The sequence below is a fragment of the Mytilus trossulus genome, chromosome 9 (genome assembly GCF_036588685.1).
Source record: "Mytilus trossulus isolate FHL-02 chromosome 9, PNRI_Mtr1.1.1.hap1, whole genome shotgun sequence".
NCBI lineage: Eukaryota > Metazoa > Mollusca > Bivalvia > Mytilida > Mytilidae > Mytilus > Mytilus trossulus.
In genome coordinates, this window is record NC_086381.1 from 65,722,859 (window position 1) to 65,750,794 (window position 27,936).

Consider the following 27,936-nt stretch of genomic DNA (forward strand, 5'->3'; position numbering starts at 1 on the left):
TATTTTCGCAGTTAAATTTTACCCCAAAAAGCCAAAAATTTTGTTGAATGTATTTTTAAATTTGGAGGATTGTTTTTTTGGAAAGATATAACCCCAAATTTCTTTAAAGCCTTATTCATTTGACACTATACAGTAATTTTTTCAGAAAATCTATTACTTTGAACCCAATAATCATCCTTAAGTCGTCGAATTTCTAAGAAAATGACCAAAGGATCACCAAAACAGGCTTAATGAAAATTGCTTACAGTGGCAGATCTAGAAGGAGGTTCCAAGGTTAGAACAGCCTCTTCTTTTTTTGTTGAGAAGATGAATACATTTGAATGGGGACATGTAGTTGAAACACACCCCCTTTTTAAAATGACTGGGTCTGCCCCTGGCTTACATAAAAAGTTCAGCAATAATTTTTAATACCAATTTTGAAGTTGTTGAAAAAGCCTTGATTCATGGATTTCTGAAATTGTGATTTCATCTAATCACAATTGCCTTCATCTACAAACCAAGTTACGCCAATCCACATACTAGGAATTCAAAAACAGCAGAGATTTACAGCAATTCTTAAAGATTAAAGACCCATGGAATAATTTTTCTAACAGTACTGATATAACAAAAGTTGTTTCAAATCATATTACTGGAGGCACTATAATCAAAATATAATTGAAGTTCGTTCAAATTTAATAAAAGAGTCCATGGAATTTGAAAACTATATGTATTTGATCAAAAACAAAACATACCAACACAACATGAAGAACATACAGAAATGAGTAGCATAATGACTGATCGACAATCATTTGAACTACCAAGGAATGAACAAGTTTAAATACAAATAAAACAAATGGTACAAGCATGATGTTAAAATGTCATGAGATACACTATGAAAGACTTGGCACAATGACAAATGAGGCCAAAAATAAAATTAAATTTGTTTAATGTTGCCTACTTACCCACCTAAAAAGTGGCCTACCGGAAAATTTTAATGGTTAACCAGTTTCAAAATTATTTTAAAAAGATTTTTTTTTTGCTTAAGCTTTATTGTCTAAAACATGTTACTTATAACAGACTATTATTTCAACTTTTATACAGTTTGGTAGGAAGGCAAACAACATAAAACAGGCTATTATTTCAACTTGGAATTATTTTTAATTATGAAATTTGCATAATTTCTTCCTACCCCTCTATTCAAGGCATATATAGGCAACATCAAGCAAAAAATATTTTCTTAAAAAATGGCCTGATAAAATATTCAATACATTCTGATTGAACTATAATTTTTGCGTCAACACTTCTCCTTTAAGGATCTGATAATGCCCCGTTTACTTTCTGTTTGACATTTTTTGTGTCATCAAAAGAATTTTAAGATTTGTATTACAACAAATGCCGAAGATCCAGAAATAGTCCTTTGAGCATAAATAGCCTTTTCAGAAAAGCACTAACTCAGGATGTGTATATCAATCAGAATGTATTAAATCAAACCAACTACTGTAGATTCATTCAATTTCATGGATACCAATTTTCACAGATTGATGAAAAATTTGATTTTTTCGATGAAACTTGATTTTATGGTTTCAACAAAGTCTGCAGTCATGAACACAGATAATCTGTTCAAATTTAGTGGTTCCCCTTTACCCATAAAATCAATGAAAATTGGTATACCATGAATGATAATGAATCCACAATGTATAATATATTCAATACTCAATAACTTTTTAATTTAATCAACATTCTATTCAAAATTTTTAAAATCTCCCTGAAAATTGCAAATATATTCTACAGCAATATATCACACATTTATACAGAGACGTAAAACTGAAATTAATACAAAACGTCAAGGTAATGAACATTTCAATGATTTTTTTTATATCAAAAAGATCATTTGAACTTCATGCCCTTATTTTTCAAAATTAAAATCTAAAATCCTACTGGAATGGGTTTGTTACCCATAACATTATATTAGTACAATTTCTTTGCAAATAATATATATTTACTTTAATAAAAAGTTTTGGAAATAATTTTTTCAATACTACAATCATTAATTGTGTGATTAAATAAATAAGATAAATAAAATAAATACAAATAGCACTACTATCCAAGTAAAGCATAATGTAAATAAAATGCCACAATGATTTAAAGCATGCATGAGCTTGAGAATGTTTAATAAATACCCAATAAGTAATGTTTTTCTAAGTGCTAATAGAAAATAAAGAGATCTGTGTATGTCTACGCTTAGTATGTGACACACGTCTAAATTGACTGCAAGTTCTTTAAATGTCTAAACAAATAGTTAGAACAATTTATAGTCAAAACTGGCTGCTGCAAATTTGTCATTATTTTTTGGATACCAATTGATGTGGATTTTGAGAGTAAAGGTGAACTACACATTTATATGTTCTAGGAAGTACACATTTTCTTTAGTCTTGAATGCAAAATTTTGCAAAACCATGAATTAAAATATCAAAGAAAATACCATATTTCCTACATCCACAAAAATTGGTACCCACTCAAGAACACAAATCAACTGAATCTAATAAAATGGGGGACCAAATTTTAAGAAACATGTGAGAAAAAATGTTGGTCTTAAAATTTTCTCAAAGAGATAAGTTTTGTTTATGTCTATAGTTCGTATGAGACACATGCCTGAATTGACGACAAGTCAAATTTCTTAAAATGTCTTAACAGAAAGAAGTTAACAAAACAAATCTTTATATCTTAATGCATTAACATTTCATACAGTGTTTAGATCAAAATGGCTGTTCAACCATCAGTATTTCTACTGGTATCGAAGCACTGTAAATTTCAAAATCATTGTCTGTTTTCATGAATACATAAAATATGAAATGACAAGCACCTTAAAATCATCTCAATTTTTCTTTGAACTTTAGTCAAGTTTTGCAATTCTGTCAGTCGACATTTATTTGTCCTAACAAAACAGATATCAACTTACAAAGTTACAGTATTCAACTTAATATCAGAACATGTTTAGCAATGTCAATGAACACAATGAAGTTTGTATAACCCATTTCCCCGTTGAGCACTGCTGTGGTCCGTGGCTTTCATTTAATGTCCTCCAGGTTGTTGACCTTGACCTTGATGGACTGGTACTGCTCCAGGCTGTTCAAAAAATAAAAATAAAATTACAAGAATGTTTAAAAAAATCATTGTTATCATTGCATATTTAAACGCATATTGCCATTTGATTAGGGAGTTTCCTTTTTATAATTTTCTCCTGAGTTCATTATTTTTGCCTTTTTCTGAGCTATGCATTGCCAAGTTACGCATACACATTTTTGTGGATTCCAGAAAAATGATCCACATATGTGAAGTTTTTAATTTTACATTTAGATTTAAAACTTACTGAATGTTCACTGCATTCTTACATTTAATGGTTCTAATAATAACTACACAAATATTCTATCTTGTATAATGAAGTAAATATACTTTCCATACAAGAACCAAAAGTAAATGACATAAATACCTAACTAAAAACCTAACTCTGAGGAAAATTCAAAATGGAAAGTCCCTTATCAAATGGCAAAAGCAAAACCTCAAACACATCAAATATATCTTTAACAACTGTCAAATTCCTGACTAGGTACAGACATTTTCTAGTGTAGAAAATTGTGGTTAAAACATGGTTTTGTAGCTACCTTAACCTTTTACGTGTATGACGATTTACTTGATAGAAGTCAATCACTTGATGGCAGTAAACTAAACCAAATGTATTTTAATCAAGTTGAAACTCTGATTTTCAAATAACTGACCTGATCTTGACCAACTACTGGCTGAATATTTTGTGCATGTTGTTGGCCTACATTTTGTACTGGAACCTGTTGATGTTGTTGTTGTTGAACTGGTACCTGCTGTTGCTGCTGTTGATGAACTGGTACCTGTTGCTGTTGATGAACTGGTACCTGCTGTTGCTGCTGTTGATGAACTGGTACCTGTTGTTGTTGATGAACTGGTACCTGTTGTTGTTGCTGAGCTGGCATACCTTGTTGGTATTGGTTAGATTGCCCACCTTGTTGCTGCCCACCCATTTGTGCTTGTTGCTGTGCATTCATCTGCTGCTGATGATGTTGTGCAGCCATTTGTTCCTGATGCTGTTGTGCAGCCATCTGCTGTTGATGTTGCTGTGCTGCCATTTGTTGTTGGTTGTGCATTTGCTGTTGGTTCATTTGACCTTGCTGTTGGTTGTGCATCTGTTGTTGGTTCATTTGAGCTTGTTGTTGGAAGTGAAGCGCAGCATCTGGATTAGGATGTACCTGCTGCTGTTGTTGTTGTTGATGATGCTGTTGCTGCATTTGCATGTGATCTACATTTTGATCATGTGGTGGCTGCATCTGTAAAATTTCAATTTTAGTTTTCATGTTGTACATTTAAAGTATTCATGTAATTGTTTGTTTAAGTATTCATGTATATAAATTGTTTTTTTAAGTATTCATGTAATTGTTTTTAAAATTTTCATGTAATTGCAATAGCGTATCCATATTATTGCAATAGAGGTTTTCATGTTATTGCAAAAAAGTTATTTATGTAATATATAGTCATGTAATTGCAGTAGAGGTCTTCATGTTATTGCAGTAAAAATATTCATGTAGTTGCAATAGAGGTATTCATGTTTTTGCAATAAAGGTATTCATGTTATTGCAGTAGAGGTATTTGTGTAATTGCAGTAAAGGTATTCGTTAAAATTACAGTAAAAAAAATACATTTAAGTACAGTAAAGATATCCATGAAATTGCAATTAAAAAAGACATTTTATTACAATAAAAGCACTGTCTTTGCATTTATTAGTTTTGTTAGTTATTTGTAGATATTTTTTGTCACTAATTAATACACCATATTCCTTCTTTGCTGTTGAACTTGAAAAAATATGTATAGAACTATGGGCAATCAATAAAATCTCAATTGAATTTGTACTAATACATAGATGCCAACCCCCTTTTGACCCATTCAGTAACAAACTATCAAATTTTCAGTATTATTGAAAAGTGTTCAGTAATCATTCAAAAACGTGCATTTACCAATAAAAAATACTGACGAGTGATTGCAAACTGATGTGCACTATCATGTTTCATTAAACATGTTATCTGTAGTATGTACTCTATTCATTAACTGTTTAAATGTTCTTGACTCGTACATTTTCATTTTGTCAAGGAGAATTAGAGCAAGGGGGAAAGCTACTCATAAAATGCAAGTTTCCCTCTCTGGAAGTCAGTTAGTTACACAACAATAAGTCGATAACTCCCGAAAAACCGGAAGCATTACATTGGCATTTACTAAATACCGGACCAAGACGGAAAAGCAATGATAAAAATCCGTGTTTTACACAATTAAACGGCGATGATTGGGAATCCTTAACTATTTGACTTTGACCATAATAGCGTAGTTTTGATAGCAAAATCAGAAAAATTACGGGAAAATCGTAATGGTTGGCATCTATGCCAATAAATCACACATCATTTTGCGGTTCATAGGAAAAAGCATTAATAAATGCACCAAATAATTTCTTATTGTTCTGCAATATTTAACACAGTCATGATTAAGCAAGATAAAATACATTAATTGGTATAATCACAATATTTTGTATCCATTTTCCTTCTACAACCAGTCAACATTGAGTTTTAAAGATCTACTTACAACCATTCCTGGTTGAGCATGAGAATCAAATGATCCTTGTTGTCGTCGCTTCATTTCTTCTTCCATCAACATTTTTTCATATTGTTGATATTCCTCATCTGTATATTCTTTGTTCTGATCAATAGTCTGAAAGAAAAATATAATATTTAAGGTGATACATAACACAACAGGGAGATAACTCTGTACAAATCAGCTGAATGTTTTAATCATTTTCCTATTGTTATGGAAATATTAAGGTTCTTAATGATCATAATTACTGTTTGTCAAACTGCTATATATCCAATTAAATTTTTCTTATAAAAGGTGTGGTTCAAGTTTTATTGTCAAAGGGTCAAAGTAAATATTTTTCAAAATTTTATGAAAATTAAACCGATCAAATTAATTTAAAACAGCAAACTGTGGATTTATTTATTTTTGTCGGTATCATTTTTCGTGGATGGAGGAAAACTTAAATATTTATGTATTTGATTTCATGGTTTTGCCAATTTCTGTGTATATAGCCTATTGAAAATAAGTTATTCGACATTTGAATTTGTGGTTCTCCTGGTTCCAAGAAACCCACTAAAATTGGTATCCAACCATAATAATGAATCCACAGTACTTACTTTTAAGACTCTGTCAAGGCGAGAAAAAAAATGGACTTGAATGTTTTACTTTTGACATATTGTTACTCGAGTATGATTGAAATTGAAAATGGAAATGGGGAATTGTTACCCGAGTAAATAAAATGATTTTTTTTTTTGGAGTGTGATCAAATTTAGTCTAATTGAACATAGTGGGTGTCAGCTTGTATCTATCAGTTTGAACTACATAATTGCTTACATCCCAAGGCTCATCCTTGTTAAAGTCATTACTGGCTGTGTATTGTAAGAACTCCTCCTTACTGACCAACTTATCCTTGTCTTTGTCCAACTCGTTCATAACATGTTCCCTCATACGGTTCATCTCCTCGTATCTCTCATTCATGTCATCTTCTGGTGCATTTGGATCATATACTTGATCAAGCTAGGAAAACAAAAAATTAGAAATCAAACATGTACCCTTGCAACCTTATAAACAAAATAAATACAAAGAGTTTGGTAATACAAATGAAAGTTGATAAATACATTCAACTGACCATAATATTGAGTTTACACTTGTTTTGGTTTCGTATGCTGCAATACCATAAAATTCTGTATTTCAGAGTCGATCATTTGCTGAACATAAAAAAATTGCTCAAACTTATGCATCTAAATGGAGAAAAAACTGCCATAATTTAAATTTCAGAAAAAATTTGGACCTCAATGCTATTCAACTTCATCCTTTATTTAGCCTTTTCAACTTTTTTGATTTAAGTGTCGTTGACAATTTTTTTGTAAATGAAACTTGTCTAGCGAACATTATTTTAAGCCTGGTTTCTATGATGTGTTTCATTCTTATACTTTCAAATGAGGAATAAAATCTTTGTAAAGGGGCATAACTCTAGAACAGTTAAAGTGATGTCCCCAATATAATTTTTATGGAAATATAAAAGTCTAATTAGTTTATGACATACCTCTTTCTGAAATAATGCTTCTACTTCTTCCTCGTCTAAGAATCCATCTCCATTTATATCTGTAAATTAAAAGCATTTAGTTATTCCTTTACGTGAATCAGAACAATTTTTGGCTTTAAATGTACAGTGTAACCTGCCTCATCCGAATCCTGAGTATTCCAACAGTCCCCAAATTTGCCTTTCCTTCAAGACAAAACCTGAGTATTCCTACAACCTGCTTAAACCAACATTTTTTTCATTTTCCCTAGTGTGTCAGATAACTCAGGTTACATTGTATCACTTTATTTCATTGTACAAGTAATCATATCACCTAGGCCAGGCTTTTGTCATGTCTTACAGTTTTTTGTGTATTAGGGAAAATTGGTGTTATGTCTGATCTTTTGAGCCCAGGGCTTGACATATTGCAAAAGTCCTTATGTTGACCTCTAGCTGTCTAATTGCTGTATACACCACAACTCCTTATATTCATAAGAATTTGAATAGAATTTAAATATCAAACAGAACTGGATATAAAAAGTGCAATATAAATTTTTTCAGTGACTTAGAACTTAAAACATATTAGTAGGACAACTGTTGTAAAACATATATACGTGTATGATGACTTGAAGAGGTCTTCTGAAGTTTTGGTATGTGGTCTCATTGACATGTCACCCATATTTCTTTTTTGGCATGTTATATCCAATAAATTTAGCAATAAACAACCATATTTCTTGCTTCATATGTTTACATAATACATGTATTGCAATCATCATAATGGGTTCTGAATGTGGTTTATAGTATAAAGACTAATGGTCAAAATACTCAGATAAAAGGCAGAGAAAATTAAGAATACAGATAAAATAGGTCAAAGCAAATAGAGAATAACAGGTTCCTAAATACAAAGAAGAGAATAGATAAAGAAGACAGATATTTTAAACCTTCATCCAGACCCTTAATCATAAAATGCTTTCGTCAAATACATGTAGATCCAACCATATTGAACTTTTGAATCTGTTTCCTTAAATTAAAGCAATCACTTGATCAGCTGTTTAAATCAATTGATTGATTGTTCGTGTTTTAAGGCCACTTTAAGCGCCACATTTGAACTATTTCGTGGCATTCAGTTTTTATGAGTGGAGGGAGCCCGAGTGCCTGGTGAAAACCACCAACCTTTGATAGGAAAACTGAAAATCCTAGTCAATTAAGATTGGAGTCCAGTGCACCTGCATAAGCGGTGTTTGAACTCACAACCTCAGTGTTGACTGGCTAGTGATCACAGTAGTAGAACTGCTTAGACCACTTGGTCACTGAGGGCCAAGTTGTACAATTAAAGTTCTAGTATCAATTCCAAAACCTCTTTACAACTATTCAAAACTATCTTAAACCCAATTCTATAACTACTCCATAACATTACGTATAAGTTAATCCTAATCCATACCGTGCATCTGGAAGAATGTTTTGGGTTCAAAGTCATTTGGGTCTAAATGATCTTTTTTCTCCCATACTTCCTCTAGTTGGTCTTTACTTCCCTATAGGTAATTAGAAAATATGTTACTAATACTCTTGAGGATTAAGGGGATAAAGGGTGTATAAAAAATCCTGTCCTTTGTTAGTTATGCTGGAGAGAGAAAACATTATGCATGTTGCTTATTGTCATGAGTCTACTGATTTTGCCTAACAGCAAAGACAGTTTTCAAAACATCCTCTATGAGCCAGTTACTGTTTGTTCCATATTGAAGAGATATTGGGTTGGTGACAACAAGATGACCAAGAAAATGCCCCAAAAATCAAATAAGGTCTTAAGTCATTATTTCAGTAATAAACTTCAAAATTTTGATCCTTTTTCCATCTTAAAGGATCACATTTCCCTTCTTATTCAATGAAAGTTTAAAATTATTAAAAAAAAAATCATTTTTTTTTTTTTTTTCAAAAGGATTATACTGGGTTTATTTTGGGGTTAATTTTATAATATCATGATATCATGAAAACAAGTACATGCAGTCAGTTTTCTCTCATCAAATTCTAGGTAGAAAGAAATGTTATGTTAATTGTGACAAACAAGGATCATACCATGCATCATGAAGAAAGTTTTAGGATTAAAATTGTCTCTATCCATCTCATCATTCTTTTCCCACACATCTTCCAGCTGTGCTTTGCTACCCTGAAAATGATTCAAAATTGAAGAAAAATTAAGTTTTTTTCAGCCGGATCACTTCCATCAAAGTTCTTGTGAGTACTGAATGGTAAAGATAGCATTTGTTTAACAGTGGGATCAAAAATTCAAGCAGCAACACCACTGTTCAACTACAATTATGGTCAAAGGTAAATAACTCAAATTCCATATACTGTAAATTCAGAAATTATTGTGAGGTTTTTATTATTGCGTAAAATGCAACAGTGTAATAATAGCAATAAGTAAAACTCTCAGTTAGAATTTATATGAACTAAACAGTATTTTTCTTGATATAACAAAAGTTAAAATCCCATTTGGTCTAAAATAACAAAATCGTGAAAATGAATGCACGCAATAGTTTCTAAATTTACAGTACAACTTTTACAACATCATTGATATTTTTAGAAAAGATACTTGATGAATACACCACACTTTTTTTTTGACAAGTACGGTTATACCTCTTTGGTTTTTTTTGTATCTTGATTATCTGTGTATATTTTATGGATACATTTAAAATATTCTTCAAAGTAGTGATAAAGATTTGAAAAGAAATAGCTACATGTACCAAGCCAGTCCCATATGGCAGTTGATTGCAATGAGCATGAATGCAATCTTTTAGTTTTAACCAGAAAATTTTTTTTTCAATAAAAATAAGAAGATGCTGTATGTTTACAATGAGACAACACTCCAGTTTCTAAAAGGTATGGTGATAAAAGAATAATGGGTAATAAAATTGGTAAAAGATCTAAATTGTTTTCATAAGAAAATTAAGGTGTGGAAAATTGAATATATAAATGATAATTGAATGGTTAAAACAAAAACAAAATGACTTGAAAACCTTTCTCTTCAAAACAAACACTGATGTATGTGCCCTTAATGCACACACAGTTCAATGTTCCGGAATAAATTCCATAATGAGAGAATGTAATCACGACAGAATTTGACATTACAGATCACATATTTGGTATATTTTTATGGCGTTTATATATCATGAATTATGGGGCCAACCATTTCACGCCTTATTAAGTTTTGCATCAATCTTTTCCCTGTTTATGATCCCTTAAATCAAACTAATGTATGTAAATTAGCTCTAAAATATAAACTGTTTACAAAATGTTTAAACAGTATCAAAATTTTCATCATCTATCTTTGAAATTAATATTAATGATCGGTAATTCGTATATTTTCCCTTTGATCTCACTGCCTAATATTTTCGAGTATCAAGGTACTGGCTGTATCACAGAAAATATTAGGCAATACATTGTGTGACATCATAACATTGCGTCATAATTACCAATAAACAGAATAATAGGTATTTGAGTTTTTGATACTGACTATATCATATTGAATATCCTAACTTGCCCTAACGGGCTTGTCTAGATATTCCACATGATATAGTCAGTATCAAAAACTCAACTACCTATTATTCTATATATATTGTGTTCATTCAAATGCAGATCATTGGGGAAAAAAATCCAATAATTGGAGGAATAGGATCGAAAAAAAGACTGTCATACGGGGTCGAACAATTAAGAAAATAACAATACTATGTTTCTTTAATAACAAATCTTCAAGGGTGATGGACGTAATAATAAGTGATTTTGAATCTTGATCTTAATGTAATATGTTGCATATCAAATAACAACATTTTGTTCTTACAGGGTGATGAAGTTTAGGATGGTCTTGATGCTTTTTCTCCATTTCTACATGTTTTTCTTCTGCTTTTTTCTTTTCTTCCTCTGGTAAAGTCTTCAAATAATCTTTTCTTTCATGTTCCTTTTGCATTTCATATTCCTTGAACTCTTCTTTACGTTTTTTGTCTAATTCATCTAAATCTGTTGTAGCCTGAAATCATATGATATAGCAATTAAACCAGTTACTAAATTTATTTAAAGAGTTTTAAAAGTCTGTTACAATAGATTTGGTTTTGCCACACAATACTTTTCAGCTTAGTTGCAGTTTGCCATCAAAAGCAGTTCATGATGTAAATAGAAACACAGATAATATGTTTTTTTCAATGGTCAATGTGTCCAATCTAAAGAGTGGACAAGCTCTTTCTTTTCTGTAATCATCATGACCATGGGACTTGCACAAAAATATGATGGAAAAAATAGTTGAACTCATGTATTCAACTTTTTTTTTTAACATGGGAGGAAGTAAAATTAAGCATGAATAGGCTGTTGAATTATAATTTGGCATTGGGGATCAAATACACTTTCAAATGTAGAGAACCTCTTTTATCATTTTTTCACATATCCTGAGGATTTTCAAAGTTTTGTATAGTTCAATCCACATCTCAGTGTGGATGATACAAGATTGGATTTTTTCAGTTTATATGAACCACAAATAAATTCAAGAATTTAAATATTTCTCAATGATTCATATATAAACTTTGGCAAAGCCACAAAATCAAGTATCAACAAAAATATGATTTTTCTTCAATCAACAAATATAATTATCAGTAATTCGTATATTTTCCCTTTGATCTTACTGCCTAATACTTTCGAGTATCAACGTACTGACTGTATCACTAAAAATATTAGGCAATACATTGCGTGACGTCATAATTACCGATAAACAGAATAATAGGTAGTTTCGTTTTTGATACTGACTATATCATGTTGAATACCTTAATTGGCCCTAAAGGGCTCGTCTATATATTCCACATGATAAAGTCAGTATCAAAAGCTCAACTACCTATTATTCTATATGTAATTACCAAAACCTTATTATTAGGACAATCATAAGGAACTAAAATTTTGTTAGTGCTTCTTTTTAGGATTTTTCATATATCTGATGTTGATCTGATGATCATTTCAATGTTTAAACACATACCTTAACGATAAGCTTTTCCAAATCTTTAGCCTCAAAACTGTGTGGATTTTTTACATCCAAATGGTGCAATATTCTCTCATCAATTTTCTGTATACCTATAGTTAGTAGATAAAGCATAATAGTAATTTTTTATTTATATAATGATTAAGAAAAATACCGCACACACAAAGTGATTAAATCGAAAGTTGTTTTTGATAATCATTGATATAAGGCGATTGTTGTTGATATGAGGTACTACTGTAATGTAAACCAACTAATTTTTGGTTATGATTAAAATTCGTGACTTTTTCCAGTTGAAATAGAACACAAAAATAGGGTAATTAAAGAAGATGTGGTATGAGTGTCAACGCCCCATTTAAGTCACAATGTATAAAAAGTTCACAGTTATAGCTCGAAGTTCTCAATCATCAACAATCAGTATTTGCTTTACAGATGATGTTATGTTTACAATGTACATATAGCTATAGTGTACTAGAAATATAACCTGTTTAAAATCATCTGAATTATACATGTTATAATTTATGGTTAGCAACATTGAAATATATTTCCATATCATGTAATGAGGCATGAAAGTTAGTAGAGAAAGAATTATGAAAATAAATGCATGTTGATATTAATATTATCATTTTTTTAAATTTCATTTAAATTCAATTTAGCATATCTGAACTCTGAAAAAAATTAGATATAAAACATTGAAACTTTATAAATTAATAATGTAAAATACAATAGCAACAAAATTAACCCAAGGACAAGTACCTGCCCTTATATTTTTTCTAAACAGAAGTAACTATAAACAGGCAAACATTTGAAATATAGTTAACTTGTATAAGGGTAGATAACTCCCATTTTTTTTTTAGGTCTACCGTCTAATATCATCTATTGGAAAACATTTTTCACCAACACAGGTAAAACTAATCCTTACTAGAAGTATAACCCCAAACTACACTATTAAAGCATAAGCTTATTATATTTCATATAAAACCAAATGTAAAAATAATAAGACTAAGCTAATTTTAAATTTCATAGTGAATATATATTTAACATGCATTTTGAAAAATCTGAAAATTAGGCCATAATAAATAATAGGTTTGTTTTAATTAATAAAAAGACATGAAGACTAATAAACAATACTTCAATTTCTTTTTTTGAAAAAAATAAAGAAAATGCCTACCTACCTACCCACTGTCTCAAACTAAGTAGGGTTTGGGCAAACCAAAATATTTTGAAGTGTGGCCTAAATGTTTTAAAATATGTGATTTTTTTTCAAAAAATTCAGATCACAAAAGTTCAAACTTGAATTTTTATTCTCTCAATGGGAATGTTTCCACATGACATTTACCTTTGTCATATGAATAAATGTATAACATAAAGTGCATGCATGCATTAATCAACAATGTTGCTGTTGCAGAATTGTTTATCTATTTTGGTAACCTTTATTCTTATAATTCTTATAATGCTGCATTATATTTTAGAATCAAAATGTATTCAAAAACATCTGTTCCTTAAAGTTTCACAGTTATAAAGAAAATGTAATTATTTCAGTTAAATAATCACTAATAAATTGTTCACACATTAAGTACCAAATCAATAAATGTTCCCCATTGTGTACAAAAAAAAAACTGAGAAATGTGTTCAAAAAATGTTCCCTATTGTGTAACAAACATCAGAGAAATATGTTTTTAGAGTTCTAAAATGTAACAAAGTAATTGAGTGTGAAAAACATGAATTATTTTGCAGCTGTTAGCAATTTTTTACAATTGAATATTGTTATATTTCCTTAAATATAATAAAAATAATTTTCTGTTAAGAACCAGCATGACTGTTTGTTTTGGAAAACATATTTCTCTGATAATCTTTATGTGTTGGACAACTACAAAATTCTGTGATTGTTATAACACTGATACTTTGCAGAATAAATACAGAATTTTTTTTTCCTTTTTTTTTTTTGGATAAAGCCTTTTTAATCTGGTAAAAAAAATGATTATTTGTGAATAATCCTTGTCTTAATATCAACATGAAAAATGGTAGTTAACATTGGATAAAATAACTTTCCCCCAAAAATATTTCCTATTTCATGACCAATAAATATCTATACACTTTTATCAATTAATAGATACAGTATTTCAATTATTAACTGATAAATATAAACAGTTAATTGGTAAATATAAGTTAAATCATTATTTGGGGTTAATATAAAAGAACAATCATTAATTCCCATTCCTATGCAATTGAGAGCATGATGAAAAAACTTCTTAAAAATCAATTTCATGTTATGCACTTGCAAAGTACCCTGAGAACATTATCCATTAAAATGATACCATGAAATTTAAAAAAAAGATGCAAAAATGATGGTTATAAGAGTACTATTAAAAATTACACAGCATTAAAAAACACCACTGAAATTTCAAGATGTTGCACCTCATTTAAAAATACCACTGAAAATTCCTTATCTGATAAGACAGAATTAGATTGTTTTAAGCACTTTTTCTAATGGGTAGACTAAATATTTTTATAGTCTAACTGATAAAAATCACCATGAAAATGTTCACAGCATTTATTTAATCTAAACTTGGGGGTGAGCGACATAAGAGTCAGTCGACCAACTGATCTACCAGATAATAAACTGCAATGGGTTTTAAACACAGTGTAACATCTAAAATTAAAATTTGATTTCATCATAATTTGTTCTGCAAACTACTCAAATGGTGGTGACTACACTGCAAATAATAGAAAAGAATGGTAAGTGAATTACAGTACAACCATGCTGGTTCTTCAAAAAATCACTAGTAGGTGGTAAAAGAAATCACTGAGTTTTACCGTAAAAACTGTGATTGCTGGTGATTTAGGGTGAAAACGAAAGATTTATGAATAAATGTAGCATATCAGGTATACAGAGTGATTCACCCACAATCACAGACTATCACTCTGTTTTCACTGTTTCACTTAACACCAACCTGAGTGATTTTCTCTCCGAAACCACCATGTGTGTATGTAAGGTTAATCATATCACAATAGAACTAAAGCTACAACAATTAATTGAAGATATATTTTACTGAATGAATACATTTAATATTTACTAGCAACAAGCTTAATTAGCTACATTTTTCAAATATGAAGAGCAAATTTATTTACAAACAAAATTCCAGCCAGCATATTTTGAATATCCCTAATTGGTTTTTTTGTCAAAATGAAAACAGACACATCTTTACTTGTTCTACATGTTCTAAAGGGGTTACTGTTTGTATACATACAAACTGTACAAAAACTCAAAAATAAAATTTATAAAATTCCAACTGTGTGATTCAAAAAGCCAAATGTTTAATAACGGATTAACCTTACAATATCTAATAAAATAATTGCATATAATTTGATTTTATCACTGGATAAAAAAAATGATGTTGATCTAATTTTTTTGTTAAGGAAGCTTTATATATAAGTATAAAAGTTGTGTCTCCAAAATGAAGGCTTGCATCTCTTTGAATTGTCAGACAACTTTTGACTTGTGTCTCCAAAATTCAGGCTTTGATTATTATCAAAATGATTTTTTGAACTTTCAAAAGTTTGCCAGTTTTTACAATATTACAGTAATGCACTACAACTAAAGAGGTGTTTAAAGATCTTGAAAGTCTTGCATGATCAGAATTGAAAAATGCATATTTTCTTACACTTTACTTTTTTATGGACCTGAGGGTAGTTATCTACCTTTTAGGAATCTATAAACATGTATGCTAACTGCACATATTTTTTTTAAATTTTAGATAAATAAAACAGAAGCCTCAGTTTCAGATTCAACATATATTGTTTACACTTGTTACTATGGTGATATGATAAGTAATACCCACTACAAGTTAGGAAAGACAGCAGCAGCAGCATCAGGAAAATCTGAAATTTGAAAATCATACCTCCATGAATCGATATGTAATGAAAGACATCCATACCATTCATTGTTTTCATTTTTTCTCTCGCTAAAATTCTTAATCTGTCGACTTCACGTCTTTTAATTTCATCCAATCTTTCTCTAATGCCATGAGCTACCATCTCTAGATGCATTGATATTTTTCCATTCTGAAAGTAAATAAAAATATATATATATATATATTAAATTTATCTAATGAATGACTGTAATATTTTTTCTGTCTATGAAGAAATAACATAAAAAATTTGGTGCACACAACAAAATTACGTCAGCCAATCAGAAGATGTGTTACATCCAAAATTAAATTATAAATGAAAAATAATAATAATTTGTCCAGTGATAGTGACATATGGAGCAGAATCAGCTTAGCTTTCTGGAACACCTGTTATAACCCAGTATTTTTTTTTTTTTTTAAAGGGATGGGGTTTTGTGTTGCCTGTTTAAAGTTTTCTTTGTTGTGTTTTGTGTACTATTGATGTCGGTTTGTCTTTCTCTTTTTAAGCCATTGTATTGTCAGTTTATTTTCAACTTATGAGTTTGAATGTTCCTCTGGCCTCTGGCATCTTTCACCTTTTTTTTACAATAATTTGAGGACCATTATATATCACATTAGGCCTAATTTAATATATTATTTGCTTCCCCAACCCACCCTGCCAAGTCAGTTGTGGGTAGGTAAATAGGGAAATAAATATATTTTTTCAATAAGATTGAACAATATCAGACAATCTGGCAAGCCTGAAAATCTAAAAATTAATCAAATAATATTTGACTTAGTTTTGACAATAAAATTTTATGAGTAACACTGTTTTCGCAGGGTCGGTTGGAATTGGGGAAACAAAAATTATTTTATTTTGGGCCTTAGTCTTTGGTTGGTGTTGCTCAAACATTTTTTAAATAATTCCAAATCGTCCTGTACTGTACCTTTATATCTGTTGCATTTGTTTCTTCTAATTTCTTTCTAAAGTCTGGATCTTCTTCCAGAGCCATCACTACCTCCTTCAGGTACCGGTCATATTCTAAGCCAGTGTCCTGAAAAGATGAACAATAAAAATATTATTAACAAAAATCTTTATTATTTTGTAATCAGAATTAAATTTAAGTATTTAAAGAATCGTAATTGAATAAAAATCAACAGAATGCGAGGATAAATACTTATTATCTGTTCTATAAATATCCACAAATTTTTTTTCTTAAAAAAACTCCAAACAAAAAAAAGACAAAAAAAGTAAGAATAATATTGGTAGATTTAAAAATATTTTAGTTACTTCATCAAAATTTTAAATGATTACTTTTCACCGTTTGCATAGAACCAAGTTTTGAAAACCCATATACCAAAGATTTATCAATAAAAGTTTGTAAGGGAAAGTGCAGCAGAATTATGACAAAAGAATTCGAAGAAAGCAAAAAGTAAGAATACCTACAAGTAATACTTAAATTCATTTACATATAAAATACTTATTTCTTATATAACCTTTTCTTAGGGATAGGTCCTGAAATCAATGGGAATATGAATTATAATAAGAACCTTAACCATAATGCAAGTATGGAACACTTCAAAAAGCGTAAAATAAAAGTTTTATACAATCAGCTCTTTCATTTGTCTTTAAAGATTTGTATGGCATGTATATGGTACCAAGAGTACTTCTGTATTTTATATTAACATACAGATACGAGGAATTTCTCGTTACATTGAAGACCTGTTGGTGACCTTCTGCTGTTGTTTTTTCTATGGTCGGGTTGTTGTCTCTTTGATACATTCCCCATTTCCATTCTCAATTTTATGTTAACTCTCTTGTTTTTAATATTTATTAATTTTCTAACATTTCTGATGCAACAGAACATAACTGGAACCCTAATATAGCAGGAAAACATCATGAAGAACATGTTGTTACTTGTGACCTGACTGAACATCTAAATCAATAGTGGGTTTCATCTTCTTCAAATTTTGTAGCAAACAAGCCTAGAAACCAATTGGAAAAAAAATCACAATGGCTATAGGCCAAATAGGAGACCAGAAACTAACATTTCTGTTTATATCAGGCCTAAAAGAACATGTACATAATAAGGAGAAAACAAGAACAGTTACAGGAAGAATGACATACCGGTAGAGGGAAAGCATAAATCATCATAATAAAACCTCAAGAACCTCACCAGGAAATTGTCAATATGTAAAACTGTATAGAAATTGACAGTTTTCTACTTACATTTTTGTTAAACTTAATAATTAATATTAAAAAAATATGAGATTTACAAATAATAATAATAATATGAAATTGCACATCTGTAATGTTATACAATTGGTTTGATAAAAGCTTGTGTGTTAATATATGTGCATCCCATAATATGTGTATTGGTGATAGAAATAGGCAATGATAGGTGGTTGTCAAAATATTGAGGTCCTTAAACTTATAGAATAGGTTTTTTTTACACTTGAACCCTAAAACTGTAGAATAATTCCTTAAAATGGATATACATTGTAAGACACAACCAGACCTATGTCTTCTTATCTTTATTTTTCAATTTTTTCCTTGGACTCACCTTCAAAATTCTTAGGCAGAACCCTGAATTATAATTGTTAAGTAACTTATGTGTATAAAGGTTATTAATACAAAACTTTTAGTGTGTGGGCACAAAAATGTTTGCAATCCTAAAGTCAAGACCATATAGCAATTGTTCCTCCTCTTTATGTATACACTAGATTAAACACCTTCTGTCTTTGTTTATATTTGGTCATGTTCTATTAATCTACTGCTAATTATAATCTATTATGGCTCATTCTCAGGATTTGAGGAAATTCAAGAGCTACTGAGCTAAAGAAAGCAAATTCATGAAACGAAGACCCCAATAAAAATCTAATACTAATTAAGCTTATATTTTGTACATGAACAGATAAGTTTAAATGCGCTAAGACCACTTTCCTGGAAGTAAGGGTCAAAGTTCTATAATATAGATCTGGAAGTGCATGGAATGGATAATTTTTTCAAATGCCCAAACTCATAAAAGTATTTGATAATTTTCTTGCAACTGGTCTTTCAATTTGCATTATTACCCACACATTTAGCTACATGTACATGTATGTACAAGGCAAAAAAAAATACAACATGTGTTTGGTATTTTAATCAATAATATTATATTGCTCTGTGAGTTTACACTAGAATTAGCCGGTGTAAACTCACCTGAGCAATATAATGTTATTGTCAGAGAATTTTTTGTTTTACACTTAATCGTTAATATCTTTTTCAAACAACTCTTAGGCCAGGATTTTTTAATTTGTTGGTTTACGGATCCGCCGACCCGATTTTGCCGATTTCCAAAATAAAAATAAAATCTAATTTTCAGGCTTTTTTTTATTCTCGCCGACCCTAAGAAATGCATTATCCCTGAAAAATAATTAAAATACCCTTTTTTATGAAATAAAATGCATTAATCACTAACAGAAGTGATGAAACTTTCTGTTGTGAAAAATGAAACTTTCAGTTTACGTTTCTAAAAATAGACAAATCAATTATTAATGACCTTGAAATGTTGTTTGCGCAAATAATTTTGCGGAACGAAACCTGTGTTTAAAACCAATTACACAATAAGTTCGTTTCCCTTATTTGTCACCAGTCCGTAAGATGAATGTTCTCATATAAATAGACTTGTCCAAATGAGGACAGGTGGAAGTTCAAGACATCAAGTTAAAATACTGAGTTTTAACAAATCATTTGATATTTTCTTGTTTCATAGATAATAAAAAAAAATATCGTCCATTTGGATAAAAAACGGGAATGCATGACAACAGATTATTTAACCTGATATTCTCGTTTTTCCAATGGACGAGTCTATTACGTTTTTGACACGTGTGTTGAAACTTATTTTCGTACGACGTTTTTACTTTTTTTTTCTCTATCAGTTTTCGTGCTTATTATTTTTCACCAAGTTTTGATTAAAAGCTAAGTCAAATAACTGACGTGAATCTGTTTTTCTTGTTTGTGAATTGACGATTTAATTTCGTCTTTGTCAGTGTACCCCCCCCCCCTTTTTTTACGGGAAATTATTAGACAATGTCATGTGATGTTTACAGCTGAGCAATAATAATTATCAAACTAAAATTTAAGAATGATAAAAAAATAGTATGACAAACATATATTAGAAAGGTGAAATATATTTTTATTTTGCATATCAGTTTTCTGTCTTGAAAGATCTTTTTTTTCTTTTTTTTTCCGACCGACCGACCCGACTTTTTCATGGAGAAAATCCGTAAACCAACAAATTAAAAAAACGTGGCCTTAATCAAATTAAAACAGAAATGACAAACTGCAAGAAAATTTGTCAACACTTCTATGGTTTCAGCTATAAATAGCCACTTTGGCAGAGAGTGTGTGCTGGATAACAAAAGTTTAGTGTAAAAATTTCCCCCCTAAAATACCTCTTCCATGTCAGTTTCTAATACTGGAAGCTACAATACAAGTCACATGTATGAATTGATGCTTGTTTCAGGAAATACAATAAGGCATTATAAGGTTCAATCAAACATAATGATATGCGTTGAAAACTGGACAAGTGATTTCTTTACTGGGTATTAAGTAGACCTTATACTTAACTAAGAAAAAATTCCTCATAAAGCTGATGACTGCCTTAATTCACAAAAAAGTGTGTCCATACTAATGTATCCTTATCATTGTATTCAGTATTATAAAAATTGAATGCATAAATGTCTCAGTGGCGGATCCAGAAATTTTCATAAGTGGGGGCCCACTGACTGACATAAGAGGGGGCCCGCTCCAGTCACGCTTCAGTGATTCCCTATAAAAGCAACCAAATTTTTTCCCAAAAAGCCCCCCCCCCCCCCTAAATCCGCCTCTGTGTCTTAATCGTAATGTCAGAAATAATTTTCTTTAAATTTATACATTTAATATAATTGTACATGTTGTTAGCATATAAAATTAACCTGGCAGAATTTAAACTCTAACCTGGTCAATTCTAACTATTTAAAAAATTAAAAAGACCAGTAACCATAAAATTTTGAATGAACTACACAATGAACTAGCTTAATACTTTTTGTGAAAGTGATCTAGTGACTAAGACTTGTGACATTTTTTAAAGGCGATCTTCAGAATTTTTCATTTTGGAACAAACAAACTTGAAAGTTGGTTTGACTGCTTCCAGCAACATGTTGGAGATAGGGCAAAGATTGGTTGGCTCAGTCAGACTTATGGGTCAGGGCAGGGTCATCGCCAGGGTGACATGTCTTTCAGGCTGTTTCGGCACCACTAACATTGGAAGTAGTACATTGACGATACTGCTCGTCAAGTTAGTCTAGCACTTGTTAAGTCATGTTAGTAATAACCTGGGAACATGTTCATATCTTATAAATTTAGTTTCATCATGAAAAACATGTAATATTTGTAACTGGATATTTAAGACAAATCTATCAATCCATACATCCATTAAAACCAGTTCTTACCTCATCTTGAGTGTCAGAGCCTCCTTCTTCTGGCTGTGCATCAGGTTTGACAGGCGGACAGACAATACCATACAATGATATACCAATAATTAATAGTCCTAAAACTTTCTTCATCTTTATCTGAAAGAAGATTCATAACAACAATACAAATTTAACATGTGTAAGGTTATAAATTATGTTTTGTAATAAATTCCCCAAAAAATACATCATGTACATTGGTAAACAGTCCTAAAAATTTATATAATGTGTCACAAAAAAAAACTTCAGGACATATTACACAAAAAAAATTGTAAGGGTTCCGCAGAAACCCAGTGTCTCGTCGACTTTTGCTGTAAATTGCAGGCTTAACAAAAATGAGGAAAAAAATAAATAAAAATATTCCTCTTGAAACTATCTTATGATTGTAAGAAGCTTCTGTCCAAGTTTGGTAAAAAATCTAGGATAATTAATGAATCTAATAAATGTTTTGAAAACTTTAACTGCAGACTGTATGTAATGTTAACTGGAAGAAAGTCCATTTAAAAGTAAAATACAGAAAAAATGGAGTCATCTTTTTACAAAATTTACTTCTGGATACTAATAAGCTTCTGTCCATGTTTGGTACAAACCCAGGATAGTTTAAGAAAGTTATTTAAATTTTAAAAACTTTAACCACAGAGTGAATGTAATGTTTCCCTGCAGAAAAACTAAGTCCATTTAAAAGTAAAATACAGAAAAAATGGATTTATCTTTTTACAAAATTTACTTCTGGATACTATCTTATGATCATAAACAAGCTTCTGTCCAAGTTTGGTACAAACCCAGGATAGTGTAAGAAAGTTATTAAAGTTCTTAAAACTTTAACCACAGAGTGAATATTTGTGGACGCCACCAACGACGCCACCGACGGAATATAGGATTGCTTAGTCTCGCTTTTTAGACTAAAGTCGAAGGCTCGACAAAAATGGATTAACACACAGTTGCTACAATACCACCAGTCAGGGGTACTACTTGTACAAGTGTATTTTATTTACTTGAAGAAGTAAAAAAAAATATACATATATAAGTAAATAAATAATGTTTAAATAATCTCCTCTTCATTTTCTCAAAATTTACTTGTATAAGTAAATTTTTCTTACAATCCAACAAAAATCCTCAAGTTTTGAGATGTAAAATCATGCCTTTAATGTTTTTTCCCAGGTTTGCTCAAATTTTTTAATTAAAGTTCAATGTTTCATCTCATTATTTCAACAAAGAAACTGATTGCGCAAATAAGATCTTTGCGCAAGGCCTTCAAAAATTGCTCCTTGGGGGCTTGTAAATGAGCAGTGTTCTGAAGATAACAGACAAATGAGATTTTCATTGTCCATGAAATTGCACTGAAATGATTAGTAAAGACATCTGCAAAGAGCAGATAATTTAAAATTCTATTAGAGCAAAGAAATCCAAAGATTTCAATAAAAGAAGATAGGATGACTTTTTTACTTCTACAAGTAAAAAAATCTGAATGTCTAAGGGACATAACTCAGCCAATTTTTTTTTTTACCTATACAAGTAAATAAAATTCACTTGTATAAGTAGCGTACAAATTTACTTATATGTGTATATTTATTTTTACTTCTTCAAGTAAATAAAATACACTTGTACAAGTAGTACCCCTGACTGACCACAGAATTATTGATTGATTGCTATTGAAAGCCACTTTAAGCAGGGTTCTTACTAAGGTGAGTCCATGAGTCCTGGACTCATCAAAATCTGTCTGGGCTCACTATTTTCAAAACTGGTGAGTCCACAGATGCATCAAGATTGAAATATTTTGTATAAACTGAACATAGTTTAACACAAATATCATCATTTAATGGCAAAAATTTAAAAGTGATCTGAATTTAATGTCATTTCATAGCTCTGTTAGGAAAAGAAGACTAAAATATAACATTATATATATATATAAGTACGTCTGAGTCAGTGACAACCCTACAACAGATGTATCCATCGGATCGCCATCAATGATGGTGATACATGGCTGTGTACATAATGTATATACAACTCGTCTAAACATCAACCTAACAATGTTAGATCTGTAAATTTGCGAAAGCAAATTTACAGATCTAACATTGTTATGTTGATGTTTAGACGAGTTGTATATACATTATATATATATACGATACATGCCCTATATATTGCAATAAAACATTTTCTTCTTGCTGTTGTACTCATCATGGCCAAAAATGACGAGTCCCCCGACTCGCCTTCAAAAATCCTGAGCGAGAACCCTGTTGACTACTTGGTGGCTGCCAATTTATATTGTTGGATGCTATGCCCAACTAAAACAGCTGTCCTACATTTCATATTCTGCACCATTTTCGAAAGTACATGTACTATTCATGAATAGTATATTTTAAACAGATCTATAGCATTGTACATGTTGTACAGAATTATCTGAGGAGAAACACTATTTGATTGATTAGACACTACTTACAATAGTGTTATTTCTTGGCTCTCAGTTTTTATTGGCATGATTGGTGGAGGAAGCCAGTTTTTTACAAAGAAAACCACAGACTTTTTGTAGGAAAACTGACAATCTACTCAATTAAGATTGGAGTGAAGTGCACCTGACCTGGGCCTCAAACCCACAACCTCACTAGCTGATGACCAATAGTTTAACTACTTAGACCACACATCCACCATCCAAACATTAATACACAATTCTAAATACCAACAAACATTTTTCATCTCTGACATTAATTTAAACTATCTTTATGTTCACATGGTTTAACATGTCTATGATTGTTAAAGTTTTACAGGCTGTTTGTATACATGGTATATATATATATCTGAATAATATTTACAAGAGATTGTCTGTCTGTTTATTGTCACTGAGTGACTTTGAACTTATTTCATCATTTTCATGTATTTTATACAATTTGAAAATGATAAATTAGTTTTGTATAAAAAATTGTATTGTTTTTTGATTGATGATAATAATTTATACATGTTATACATACACGTCACTATGTAACTTATATTGGATGAAAAACATTACGTTGCAAACAGAAATTGTAAACAAATGAACATGTGACCATCAATCATCAATATGAGGAAGAACAAGAAATTAACAACAGAAAAAAATAACATAATGCAAGGAATACACTTGTAAGAGATTTGGGGTATACATATATGAGGGGGATAGAACCTTTATCAGGACTCTGGGATCAGGTGTTTTTAAATTCAGGATTTCGGGATTGATCCTTTCGGTTCCACAAAAATACTTAAGACTAAGATTGATCGTAAGTCATGAACAATTCAGTATACTTACAAAATGTACCTGATTACGATCAATCTTAGTGGTTAGTTTTTTTCTGTGAAATCAACTCCAGATAAATTGTACCAAGCCTTAAATGAGTAGAATTTAAAAGAAGAAAATTGATTAACAAACAGATAAAAATTGCCAATTAAATAAAAACATGCAGAAATATAAAAAAAAACCTACCCCATCAAGACCTTCAACCATAGCCATGATAGCATAAAATAACTAAAAAACAGGGACTGTCATTGTCAGAAAGGATAGTGACATGATATTAAGAATTTGGAATTTAAAAAAAAAAAATATTGACTTTTTTGGAATCAAATTCTTGAAAATAGAGATGCTCCAATCTTCAGAGGTTTTACACAGTAGACGTGAAAACTATAGCCATCTACATATATTACATTTGCTCAAATTTGGGGATCAAACAACATTACATTTGCTCAAATTTGGAGAGTAAACAACATTACATTTGCTCAAATTTGGAGATTAAACAACATTACATTTGCTCTAATTTGGGGATTAAACAACATTACATTTGCTCAAATTTGGATATTAAACAACATTACATTTGCTCAAATTTGGGGATTAAACAACATCACATTTGCTCAAATTTGGGGATTAAACAACATCACATTTGCGCAAATTTGGAGATTAAACAGCATTACATTTGTCTTGCGCGAGAAAAATGATTTAACATTTGCACAACTTTAACCTATACATGTATATTTAACATGATAGTAAGCACAACTAAATGTTAAATAGTATTTTATTTTACTGGGCAAATACCCTTTCAATATTTTGTGACAATTTGGAAGTTCAGGTACATAAACATAAACTTGTACATTTATGATGGAACCAGCTCTAGATATCTATGACTTTCGATAATTGTGTTTGAAATTTTACAAATTTAGATTTTGAAATTGATCAGAAATATAGACATGATAGACCTCACTTTCTTTCATTGTGGATCAGATTTTTGTTATCATGCTTAAAAATTTTACACCAACTTTTACCGGGTTTCACTTTGAAATAACATAAGCAATACAAGCACTGGTGCAGCTGAGATCACCCCGAGTTTTTGTTTGGGTTCATATTGCTAAGTTAAAGAATTATTAGGTGTATTAATGAATTCAATTTTCATAGAACAGTTGACCTCATAGAGCAAATAATGAAATGTATCCTGACGTCACAATGTCCTATCACCTGTTTTCTCCAAAATGATCAAGAGATGGTCAATTGGGGCAGTTCATCTGTAGTTGATATGTACATGTATACCACCGCTGTGTTAGACCCATACAAAGTGGAAGACATAAACCAAGTAGACAAAGTGCAAAGAAGGGGAGCCCGTTATGTCTGTAATAACTACAGAGACAAAACTCCTGGATGTGTCACCAACATGATTCAGCTTCTGAAATGGGAATCATTACAAGATCTAGTAAGGACCATCGCCTATTGATCATGTACAAGGCCATCAATGGTATGATTTGCATACCAGAAGCCAACAGTATCATCAACAAAAGTGACACCAGAACCAGAGGAGCAAACAGATTGAGGCAGATCTACACCAAAACAGAAGTGTACCGACAATCTTTCTTTCCTCGCACTATCCAGAATTGGAACCAGCAACCAACAACGGTGACAAACTCATCCACTCTGGACGACTTCAAGGCCAGACTTCAAGGCCAGCCTCCATGCAGCGGCGGCCCTGAAGACAACCACATAAACCACCATTTGTTGTAGATAGTTTTAACTGTAAATACAAGCTTTTTATTTGTACATATAAAACCTGTGTGGAGAGTGGCTCCCTCAGACCTAGGCCTGGTCAATATTTACAGTTGTCTACACCTCCTGACCATTATTGGAAGATGATGATGATGATGATACACCTTATTGCTATTTATCTGTCCCTTATCACTATTTATCTGCCATTACAAGACATCACACCGTTTCCCATTCAATTTTGACATGATAATAGTTTAATACAAAATATATGAGGCCACAATAGAAAACCTGGTAGTAGTAGTACTAGTAGTAAACAGAAAGGTTTTATGGGTACCACGATTTCCCGAGAACTACGAGAACAACATAATATCCCGAAAACAAGATTATATATCCCGAGAACAAGATTTTTTATGGTGTTAAATGTGTTTTTTTGCTTAAATAAGTGTAACAGCATACAATGATTAAGGTCTATGGCGTTCAGAATTGATAAAAGTACACGCAATCTTCAGAAAACAGATTTTTATGTCTTGTTACTTATATGCAAATTCCTTGTTGAAAACAATATGGCGGACTTTAATTACTGAAATTGAATCAGGCTTATTTGTACATTATGCGCCTCATGTTGTCATATGTCAAATTGGCTCAAACGATTGCAGTAATTTACAATTTGATGAGACTGCTTTCGAAAAGGACTTAAATACTTTTATTGGAGCTTGCCTTTCGAGGGGAGTTGCAATTGTATTCATGTCGAATTTTTGACCTGAAATTGCATTTTTATTGAATAAAAACAGAGACATATAATACATTGTATTATATGTCTCTGATAAAAACGAGTATTATCTCTTATTAGTATTCTTCATTATTGTAAAAAGTAGTAAAAACACAATAAAAACACCTATAAAAATCTTGTTCTCGGGATATATAATCTTGTTTTCGGGATATTATGTTGTTCTCGTAGTTCTCGGGAAATCGTGGTACCGAGGTTTTATGGATCAATTCAAAGTAATTTCAAGTTAATATGAGACAGAATAAAAAATAAAAGAGAAGAATGACCAACAACAGCTTCACATAACAATTGAAAAGTTAAGAATTATCCAGTACAGAATTCTTCACTGTCCAGTGTTATAGTTGACATAGAAGAGTCATAATCTAGATGTCCATATGGGGACATGTTGACATCATATAAAAGAGTTTTCCATAAACAAATCGTCATATGACATTTACATGAAACCGGTAAAATTGTCAAGATACGTATATTCTATTTAACAGTTATTCAACCCAGTACCAATATGTCTCGTAGTAAATATATAAAGAAATTTTACCAAATGTGCGTGCAGTTCCAACGACACAACAAATGTTTATGTCCAACCGGAAATAGACATAATTGACGTGTCATTCAATGTTAAAT

The 27,936-nt window shown here is 30.8% G+C and overlaps 1 protein-coding gene across 5 annotated transcripts; it reads right to left on the reverse strand.

The window, feature by feature from the left end:
- Positions 1-1,007: 1,007 nt before the first annotated feature.
- On the reverse strand, positions 1,008-27,936 carry LOC134683258 (nucleobindin-2-like). 5 transcript variants are annotated; one of them, XM_063542432.1, is made up of 13 exons: positions 27,851-27,936; positions 21,521-21,640; positions 20,483-20,512; positions 16,993-17,100; positions 16,058-16,220; positions 12,156-12,250; positions 10,980-11,165; positions 8,586-8,676; positions 7,169-7,227; positions 6,457-6,639; positions 5,635-5,760; positions 3,756-4,334; positions 1,008-3,105 (listed from the first exon to the last, which is right to left on the reverse strand). In XM_063542432.1, the coding sequence occupies exons 2-13, from the start codon at positions 21,632-21,634 to the stop codon at positions 3,052-3,054; spliced, it is 1,788 nt and encodes a 595-aa protein (XP_063398502.1). In that variant the 5' UTR covers positions 21,635-21,640; positions 27,851-27,936; the 3' UTR covers positions 1,008-3,051. The 5 variants fall into 5 exon arrangements, with proteins under 5 accessions (XP_063398502.1, XP_063398505.1, XP_063398503.1 ...); XM_063542435.1 differs by having other exon boundaries at positions 16,094-16,220; positions 27,851-27,909; XM_063542433.1 differs by lacking the exon at positions 8,586-8,676 and adding an exon at positions 9,218-9,308 and having other exon boundaries at positions 27,851-27,909.

Coding starts and splice junctions, on each gene's coding strand:
- LOC134683258 (XM_063542432.1), bottom strand. CDS start 21,634: ATGAAGAAAGTTTTAGGACTATTAATTATTGGTATATCATTGTATGGT. Junction 7,228..8,585: donor AACATTCTTCCAGATGCACG/GTATGGATTAGG, acceptor TTTAATTTACAG/ATATAAATGGAGATGGATTC. Junction 5,761..6,456: donor ACAAGGATGAGCCTTGGGAT/GTAAGCAATTAT, acceptor TTTTTCTTTCAG/ACTATTGATCAGAACAAAGA.